Source organism: Lottia gigantea, assembly GCF_000327385.1.
Source record: "Lottia gigantea unplaced genomic scaffold LOTGIsca_657, whole genome shotgun sequence".
Lineage (NCBI taxonomy): Eukaryota > Metazoa > Mollusca > Gastropoda > Lottiidae > Lottia > Lottia gigantea.
In genome coordinates this window covers 4,720-14,895 of record NW_008710237.1, presented here as the reverse complement: position 1 = coordinate 14,895, position 10,176 = coordinate 4,720, and the positions used below count along the sequence as shown (strand labels likewise).

Sequence of the window (10,176 nt, the reverse complement as noted above, 5' to 3'; positions counted from 1 at the left end):
CAAATGGCTGACTTTTCTCTTCAAAGAGAAAACAAGTGAATTTTGAGTTAAATTTGACACATAAACAATAATAGATGTAAATAAATATTATGGATTGATGAACTGGAACGTTTTCTTGGACACTACTATGTATAAGGTAAGTGACAGATGCGTGACTTGCTGTTTCACGCTTGAATCGATTGGGGAAATTTGTTACTATTTATAGATTTTAACCGCGATCTTTTCCGGACTTATTTTACATAATGAAGGCCTCATTCTACAGATGAGGAACCGTTGTAGGTTATATGTAATATGTATATGCAAGATTCCAACACGAGAGGCGATGATTTATACTCGAACCAAATTGGGAGGCTTGGGTATTGAGTTTTAGATGAAATAAAAAGCTATATTGCAATTAAATTTATTATTTCTATAATCAAATCTTCTCGATTTTACATTCAGAGTTATAATCCTAATTGTCCTTGTGCTGGAAAAAAAAACAAACAAATAATTTAATTATAGGATTAAGTTTATTCAGATCTACTTGGTGATCTACATCGTCGGTTGTTCTTTCTCCATCTTTCTCTCTATTTACCAGTCACGACGACAGTAAAAACTTCCGTTATTACTGAAGTTGTTTCTATCACAGATGACGGCGCAACAGCCATCTCTGGGGTGGACGATGATAGCATTGCTGAGGACGACAATATTGGTGTGGACGACATCATTTCAGAAGTTACAGGTTCAAACGACGTGATAACTAGATCAGACGATGACGTTGGTAATCTCGATGACGACATAAGTACGTCAGTTGATGACGTCATCATTTGGGACGATGACGTCACAATGCTAGAGGATGGCGCAATATTCTGAGCTGGTGAAACAGACACAGAAGAGTTTAAATCTACTCTTGATATAGTATTACGCCATAACTGAAGAAAGTAACGTGTCAGTTGATTTGGATGTCGCAACCAGAAACTAATTCGGGCTGCCAGATTTACAACTCCAGATGATTCTTTCTCTAATTCTAATAAATACAAAATATATAAATATTGATCAGTCCAATCATACTTGTTATAACATATGTTATCAGTAATACTTAAAATATCAAAATATATTTACCGTTAAGTTCAGTTTCCAATTGAGCGAGTTCATTAGCATCAACTTGTCCATTGGCTGAAAGAAAAACCAGAATTACCAAGTAAACTCGACATAGGCTGCTATGTAGTCAAAACATGTAAATATACATCAAGTTTTTCAAATTAAAGGTAAATACACACACGAATAAAATATGACGATACAGATGAATACAGTATTAATCCAAAAAATCAATTTGATATTTGTATGAGTTGACACGATGAATATATATATAAGTTCTCTCTTACCGTTAACATCAACTTTAGCCAAGATTTGATCAAGTTGGTCAGCATCTAAATTTAAAGCAGTTCCTAATTCTACTCGAGTTAAAATTCCATCTCCAAGAGCAGCGTTTAAAGCGGCGTCGATATCCAGGTTTAGGTTCAATAATCTTTTACCGAGGTTTAATCCTACATTACCATCAGCTGGAAATATACAAATCTTAGATTCTTTTCCTTTGTAAAGCTAGATTTTAAGCCAAATGCAAATTTGTTTGGCCTCCATCCATGATGGAGAGTTTCGTATGAGCTCTGATTACAGATTTTTTTCCATATGTTTGAAGAATTATACTAGTTGTTCAAAACATGAAAGTCCAGCATGCAAAATATGTTACTTACAAATCAATTTTCCAAACTTGACGTTAAAACCGACTAATTGCAGTTTACATAAGACACTCCTTAACGACAATCATAGTAAAATAAAATAACTTACCATTTAGTTGAGATTTTAGATTGGCAACTTCATCAACATCAACTTGTCCATTGGCTACAAAAATATAGAAAATATCAACTTATTTTTAGTGGATTTCAGCAAAAAAAAACCACTCATTTATAAAATCTAGTTGTAGTTGGATTAGGATATCACAAGATAATTTTATTATATTGTGCTTATCTGTTAATAAAAAGATAGTTGTAAAATAGAACGTTTGCAAACTACCGTTAACATCAACTTTAGCCAAGAGTTGATCAAGTTGGTCAGCATCTAAATTTAAAGCAGTTCCTAATTCTACTCGAGTTAAAATTCCATCTCCAAGAGCAGCGTTTAAAGCGGCGTCGATATCCAGGTTTAGGTTCAATAATCTTTTACCGAGGTTTAATCCTACATTACCATCAGCTGAAAAAAATGAAAAGTTCTATAAGTAAAGAGGCATGTTATTTAACGTGTCATTAACCCTTTCCTGTTGATTTATGACCACACCCGATCGACAGTGGCGTGTCTGCATTGATTGAAGAATATTTCATCCATGATCTTCTATATTTCTTAGATGGTCTACCGTATAGAATATTATTACACAAGAGTTAAATCTTACAAATCAATTTATCATCCTTGACGCTAAAACCAGTTACTGGCAATTTTTGTTAGGACGCTGCTTAATAACAATGATATTAGAAATAGAATAGGGCAACTTACCATTAAGTTGAGTTTTTAGATTGGCAACTTCATCAACATCAATTTGTCCATTGGCTACAAAAATATAAAATAGGGAGTATAACACCTAATAAGTATTAATATTAATAGAAAAAAACTATTTGACAGGAAACCCAGATTGCCAGAGGCAAATCTTCCCTGGTATCCTGCTAAACTACACCTACAATAATATATACACAATTAATTACATACAAGGAAATGATGAATAAAGGCGAAAAGAATGACGAAAAAGTATTAACGTGACGATAGCGCCTTTAAAGATACAAAAAAATAATTCATACATTGTGCAAATCTGTGAAATCGTATCAATGAAAAAAAAATAAATAAAAATAATCCACATACCGTTAACATCAACTTTAGCCAAGATTTGATCAAGTTGGCCAGCATCTAAATTTAAAGCAGTTCCTAATTCTACTCGAGTTAAAATTCCATCTCCAAGAGCAGCGTTTAAAGCGGCGTCGATATCCAGGTTTAGGTTCAATAATCTTTTACCGAGGTTTAATCCTACATTACCATCAGCTGATAATATAAAAAAAAAATTACATTAACAAAAACACTAACTCGCAGTTCTTTTTTCAGATTCTTTTCCTTTGTAAAAAAATTGGCCTTTATCCATTGTTGTGATACACAAGAATTCTAAAAATTCTTTAGAATATGAAGATTTGGTATGCAAACGATATGATTTTTAGATAAATGTTCCACCTTTGACGTTAAATTTGGTTACTGGCAATTCATACATAGTCTAGATACACATTGGAATCACAGTAAAAAAAAAACAACTTACCATTTAGTTGAGTTTTTAGATTGGCAACTTCATCAACATCAACTTGTCCATTGGCTACAAAAATGTGAAAAAAATAATAATTGTAGGATAGCTTTTAAAAATTAGGACAAGAAAAGATAGTCTGCGATATCAGCTTTGGATGTTAGTCATCTACCAACCTACATCAAAAGATACGTAGAGGGTATCCCTTACACTTATTCCTGCCTACACGTGTCTATAAAAGAACTCCCAAAATCCCAAATTACAAAAATAAACATATTACAAATTACCGTTAACATCAACTTTAGCCAAGATTTGATCAAGTTGGTCAGCATCTAAATTTAAAGCAGTTCCTAATTCTACTCGAGTTAAAATTCCATCTCCAAGAGCAGCGTTTAAAGCGGCGTCGATATCCAGGTTTAGGGTCAATAATCTTTTATGTAGTGGAGCAGCACCTTGGCTTCCAATTACCATAGCAACGAGAAAAATAGCCACACACTGCATTCTGTAAAATATTAGAATTGAAGTTGATATAAATTTGTGGAGAAAACGAGATCTTGATACGAATATAGTATACATTAAAACTACAATAACCGTAATTGTTATTCGTGTACCTAGACGCCCTTGACAATAATCTGTGTTTCTTCAAAGAAGAGACAACTCTGGCAGCCTACGCATAATATTGAATGGAAATTGCGAAGACCATAGTGCCTTCGTTCTCATCCATTTAAAGTTTCGAGCCTCTTTCTACTTTTCTAAATACTTTAATAAAAAAAACGCTGATCTGAAGCACATATAAAATTGTCTGTAGATAAGGTAACCTAGTGATGTTCGCAGATATCACCCTAATACCCCAGGATATTGGGTATCTCATGATGTGACTCACCCTACCCATATAACTGACTTACTTGATGTCTTGTTGTGAGTGTAGAATACCCCCTGCTGAAGAAAAAAAAATTCTTCGTTTTTATATCAAATAGGTGTTAAAACCGTGAATAATGCGAAGTTTTGGGGCCAATTTTAAGTAAATTATGAAAAATAATAATTTTAATCATTGTAATTTAGACGTAATTAAAAATATCAATTTCAAAATTGACCTAAAGATTATAGTAGTGATACAGCACGTGACAGGTGGACTGGAAGAATAATTACTCACCCTTTTAAAGACCACGTGACCCCTTCTGACCTCATCGCCCCAAACACTAAAAAGTCTTACGACCAATTTTGTCGTTAGTATGGTATCACTCATTATAAATTCCACAGTTACGATAAAGTCTTATCAGAGATATTTTGTTGAAAAGACCCTGATTCTCATTTCATCTTCCAAAAACTTTCAAAAATAAAAAAGTAGCATCTTTGGGGTCACCGGAATCGCGAAATTTTATCTTTGGTGTGGGAATTACTTAAAATCATGTCTTGTGGTGAAATTGGTCACCGTAGAAGGACCGCAAACAAGATAAATTCCACCATTTGGCAAAGGTTAAAGTTGAATTCGAGAGACAAAACGTTGCGGTTAATTTAGTCCAGGACTGCCACTTTTGGCCCTGCGATTTTCTGAAATATGCCTTTATGCATGTGCCTTTGCGCATACCTGAATTACAGATAAGATGTGATTCTATTCAAAGATTCATAAATCTTCCTTCCTTAAAGGGATTGTAAAAAGGTTTTCTAAACTATATCAGTGACATTGACAGCACCAATTTACACCATTCCAATTTCCAATCAAACGTCTGTGCTTCTAGCAATTACACTAAAACTGAGTGTTATGACGTCACTAAAAAAATATGCTTTATAACATAAGGTCCTTTGCGATTAGTGACGTCATCAAACACCTAGTTTTAGTGGAATTGCAGGAATCACAGACGTCGGAATGGAAATTGGAATGGTGTAAATTGATAATATTAGTGTCCACGATACACATAAAAATTTTAGATAACCTCTTTACAATCATAAATTTCATAATAGGCCTACATAACAGAAGTTCCGAATGGGGAGGTGTCTGGGGTGAGGATTGGTTCCCAATGTAACTTTTATTGCACTAGAGCATTTTTACACCCCAAAGAAATTTATCAAAGCTATGGCCAATATGTGGAAAATCGAAATGGTTAATTCGAATAGTGACCATTTTGTACTTGTACATGTCTGCTAGCTTGACATAGTAGCCTAGCACCAGCACAGTCAACTTGTTAGGTTTCACATTACAGCACTAATTAAAAAAATAATAAATAATAATCGGTAATCTTGAATTGGTCATTAAAATCATTTCCACATCTGGGCCATGTCCACTATCGATATTAATATCTTATCTTTTATATTTTTTCATTTCGATTTTTACACATTTTACCCTAAAACTTGTTTCTGCGTTTCTGAGATAATTAATGACTTTTGGCACCAAAAAAGTATAAATTTGAGAAAAATATCAGTCTTTATCATTGGACATTCAATCGTCTTAATAACTTAACATACCTTACCATACCAAGTAAGTTGAACATTTATTTTTCTTTTTTTCAAGACCAAGTGGAAATATTATTTATCTTTTCATGTTTTATTTTACGAGTATAACACTTTTAGCAAAGATTGTCAATATACGCTTCAAATAATAGCTTTTTCGATAGAGCAACCAGACGCATATACCAACCCTTCCGGTGGGGGTGGCTTGCATGAATGATGTTACTATAGAGGCAGGGCATGCTCAACCCTCCACATCATCTAATTTGGTTTGTCAACTCGGCATCTCAGAGAGTCCACCACCTGGTGTGTTTTATTTTGTATTAAGATTCGTGAACTCGGCATTCGAAGGGTCCACTTATCTAATGATGATGCTTGAGTATATTTTTGGCTCTCTGAATAAATTCGGATCTCGGAGGTCTACCTGTATACAGCGTCCTCCTCGGGTATTAGGGCTACTTACAAGGCCTAGAAGCTAAGGTACAGCATGGGACAAGGGTTTAATTAATCCTTTCTACATGTACATAACGAGTTAGGGGAATGGTACAATTCCACACATAAAAATTCACATAGATTGGACCGACTGCTCTATTCCAATGAAGACATATCCACTCAACCAGTCTCACTTTTTTTAGGATTCAGAATGAAGTGTGTAGCTATTTTTGCCGTTGCTATGGTTATGGTGATGATGCCTGAATCCGAGGCTCTGTTGAATCTGTTGAATGGAGGTGGAGGTAATGGCGGTCTGCTCGGTGGTGTTTTGGGAAATAACGGTTTACTGGGAGGTATCTTAGGATCAAACGGTTTACTCGGAGGTCTGTTGGGACAAAATGGTTTAGTTGGAGGTCTGTTGGGATCAAATGGTTTAGTTGGCGGTGTTTTGGGAGGAAACCGACAATCAGTTGAAGCCAGTGCCATGGTTTTGGCTAAACTGAACGCTGGAATCAGTGATGGTGTCGTTACTAAAGCTGAACTGGGAGCTGCTTTGAATTTGGGTGGTGGCGATTTGGATGGTATCTTGGCTAACATCGATCTCAACGGTAAGTTAATGGACTGATTCAAAGTTAGGCTACACAATTATAGTGGATCAAATGTCAAAATGCCAAATGTCAAAATCATTGTTGAGGGGACTCCAACTTGTCATGCAGTCTAACTAATGGAGACAGAAGTTCGTCTTTGAGGAAGTAACCAATGAAAGGTACGATAGGTAAAACGTCATAAGATTCCATATGCTGCTATCGACTGGGCCACAACCCGTCCCTCAAAGATAACGTTAAGACCCCCCATAGAATGAATTGACATTAAATTGAAATTGAAATAAATCTCTTCCATTCTAGAAGTGTAATCTTTATTGATAATCTTTTTTCAGTTGATGCTAAAATTGATTTGAAAGAACTTCTAGATCTGGAAATCCTGGTTGTCTGTAAGTAGACTATTCCATTACTCTGATATTCCAATTCAGGTCTCAAGTGTAAATTGTGCGCATCATATCACAAATACGGGCTTTCACATGGTCTAAAGGAAGTATGCCGAATGGGGCCTGGTTTGGACACGATACGTTGTGTACCAAATTTATGACTACATTTACGACTAGTCAAGTTATCTATATTTTGTGTTGTATTTTGCATGAATAACGAGCCTCAATTGTTATGCAGGGGACATTTTCATTAACCCGCTAGAACACCTACAGGAATTCTGATTTGTGTCTTTAACCCACTTTTCTCAGCTATTTAGTCAAATAAGTATGTCAGAACCCGTATTTCGATACAGTGTTTGACAACAACCCCTGATTTAAGATAAATTTTACTAGCCCAAATTTAAAAGAAAACCTCTTTTTAATTAATACATTGTTTAATATATTCTACTTTCAGTACAAGGTCTTTTAGGTTTAGATCTAGGTAACATCTTAGGTAACCTTAGCAACTTGGGTAACCTCGGTAACATTGGAAACCTTGGTAACCTAGGAAATGTTGGTAACGTTGGAAACCTTCTCGGTCGATAAATTTCACTGATTTTGTCAACATGAAATATGAAATAAAAAATTGAGCAATTAATTTTATTTTTTTGAAAAGTGGAACACTGTAGTTGTAGCGGGGAATCAACTGCGATCATCTTCGACCGTCTTAAGTAGCTATTGCAGGTATAAGACTAAGTTCGTTATAGCTTGACTTTGTGAAGATGGTCACAGTTAATAACAACTACAGTGATTTCAATTCCCACAGGTCACTATTTTATAACAGAAATCGTCGTATTGAACACTAAAAAAAACTCACCCGACATTCTGGATAACTAATCGTCCTGACAATGACTCATCTGAAACTCTTGTAAGCGTCCGGATGTCCCTTGACATCGTAGTCTGTACTTCATAGCAGCATGTCAAACTATATCAAAAACCTTGCTGAAATCGTTAAAATACTACCCATGATTGTTTGCAGTCGGATACGAAAGGAACCAGCTAAATCTCTAGTAGATGTCCTCAGGTCCAATGAGATGTAAGCCTCGGCTGATAGCAGCATATCAAACTATATCGAAAGCCTTGCTGAAATCGTTAAAATACTACCCATGTATATCATTTGGACGAGCCTTTGGTATCGGTTATCGTTTCTTTAAAGGAATTTCAGTCAGACGTCTGTTGTTCTTGCAATTCCACTTAAACTAGGCGTTTGATGACGTCACTCTCACAAAGGTTCATTAGCTGCCTGTTATAATGACGTCATCAAACACTTAGTTTTAGTGGAATAGCAGGAACCACAGACGACTGATTAAAAATTGGAATGGTGCAAATAGATGCTATCTGTGTCCGCGATACATATAAAAAGCCAAGAAACTTTATAACCCCTTTAAACATCACGTGTCCACGTAATCAATCATTCTTTCATTGTTCATTTCAACTTAATAATAATTTTACAACTTTTACAAAATATGCATATTAAGTAGCCACGTGACGCACTAATTTGCATATTTTTTCACATGTAGCTTTTAGATATGAAATTACACCTTCTCTTATCTTACAATATTTACATACTCCATTACTCACCCCTCAGGTTTCTTTTCTTCTCCCCTAGTAAAAAATGTGTTGAAGCAATTCTTGAAATTAATTGAATTTGACACAATGACGGTATATAATCTTGAAGAATTTTCAACAAATCATCCGAAGTTTGAAGATTTCAAGTTCAGGTATAATTTCAAGTCAAGTAAGTATAGTTTAATTTCTTATCAAGCTAGCGATATAGACAGACTGAACAGTGTCAGTCAACCAAAACTTATTCAGAGAGTCCACATAACTATTTTGGTTCTTATCATTGAAGTCTATTTGTAATTTGCTTTTCTATAGGACCGTTTCTATTAACCAACTCACGTGGAGGAAAGTAGGATGTAAAACTCCATTAATTTCATTTCATTTTTCTACAGGATGAAGATCGCAGTTGTTTTCGCCGTCGCCATTGTCATGCTGTTGAGCCAGGAGTCGGAGTGTATAGTTGGCGGTCTGTTGGGAAGTGGAGGTGCAGGCGGTCTGTTGGGAGGTGCAACTGGTCTGTTGGGAGGTGCAAGTGGTGGAGTTAATCTGCTAGCCACTATTACAGCCGCTGTAACTAACGGTGGTATGACCAGAGCTGCTCTACAGGCCTTACTGAACATTGATTTGGACTTATTCAACACCCTCTTTGCTCAGATTGACCTCAATGGTGAGTATTGATTGAGAGGGGGGAGAGGGTAACGGGGTGAGGTGAGAATTAATTGGGGTGGGGATGGGGAAGAGGGGGAGGTGAGTATTGATTGAGAGGGAGGAGGGGGGTGAGTATTAATTGGGGGTAGGGGGTAGATTTATTGGATTAAAGAGGGATTCTGTTATATAGTTATGACACCAGGTAAGTCCACTAATGAATATACGAGGATGTTTACCTTTTATAATACACTTCATGTTGTAGTGAAAGTATTTTTGTTGATATTTTCAGTAAACGGTATGGTAGATCTTAATGAACTTTTGAATCTTCAGGTTCTATTGGCTGGTAAGTCATACAATATTACTCTATATGGTATATTCTACATCCATACCAAACTACTCGTCTGACCTAGTTACCAGAATCAGATCACGAACTAAGTTGACCACCATGTAAGAGGACTGACTCAAACTGAACATCCATTCTAATCTGGCAACACGTGAAATACTCAGTGATATATTCTACATCTTTACAATGACATGGATGGTTATTTTGCCAGAGCACCCTCTGTAGCCCCAGACCCCGCTAATTGAATATCACAATGTTTTATGAAACCACTTGGAGACTGTAACAATCTATTGGTATTGTCTATCTTTCAGCACAAGGTATTTTGAGTGGAGTTGTACCTGTTGGTAGATAGATGATAACAGTCACATGAATTAACATGGAGTTATCTTAATACCAATCAACATGATATCA

The 10,176-nt window shown here is 35.7% G+C and overlaps 3 protein-coding genes across 3 annotated transcripts; 2 read left to right on the top strand and 1 right to left on the bottom strand.

Moving 5' to 3' along the window:
• Positions 1–443: 443 nt before the first annotated feature.
• LOTGIDRAFT_239634 (hypothetical protein) lies at positions 444–4,556 on the bottom strand (the record flags this gene model as incomplete). Its single annotated transcript, XM_009064841.1, has 12 exons — positions 444–466; positions 575–1,006; positions 1,102–1,155; positions 1,365–1,541; positions 1,828–1,881; positions 2,053–2,229; positions 2,527–2,580; positions 2,887–3,063; positions 3,329–3,382; positions 3,598–3,812; positions 4,194–4,249; positions 4,464–4,556. The coding sequence occupies 12 exons, from the start codon at positions 4,554–4,556 to the stop codon at positions 444–446; spliced, it is 1,566 nt and encodes a 521-aa protein (XP_009063089.1).
• Positions 4,557–5,761: 1,205 nt separating this feature from the next.
• Positions 5,762–7,807, top strand: LOTGIDRAFT_239633 (hypothetical protein). Its single transcript, XM_009064840.1, has 4 exons — positions 5,762–5,786; positions 6,391–6,795; positions 7,125–7,178; positions 7,627–7,807. The coding sequence occupies exons 2-4, from the start codon at positions 6,399–6,401 to the stop codon at positions 7,755–7,757; spliced, it is 582 nt and encodes a 193-aa protein (XP_009063088.1). The 5' UTR covers positions 5,762–5,786; positions 6,391–6,398; the 3' UTR covers positions 7,758–7,807.
• A 1,060-nt stretch (positions 7,808–8,867) lies between these two features.
• LOTGIDRAFT_239632 (hypothetical protein) lies at positions 8,868–10,176 on the top strand (the record flags this gene model as incomplete). The annotated part of the gene is made up of 4 exons (XM_009064839.1): positions 8,868–8,932; positions 9,167–9,441; positions 9,712–9,765; positions 10,077–10,176. The coding sequence occupies 4 exons, from the start codon at positions 8,868–8,870 to the stop codon at positions 10,115–10,117; spliced, it is 435 nt and encodes a 144-aa protein (XP_009063087.1). The 3' UTR covers positions 10,118–10,176.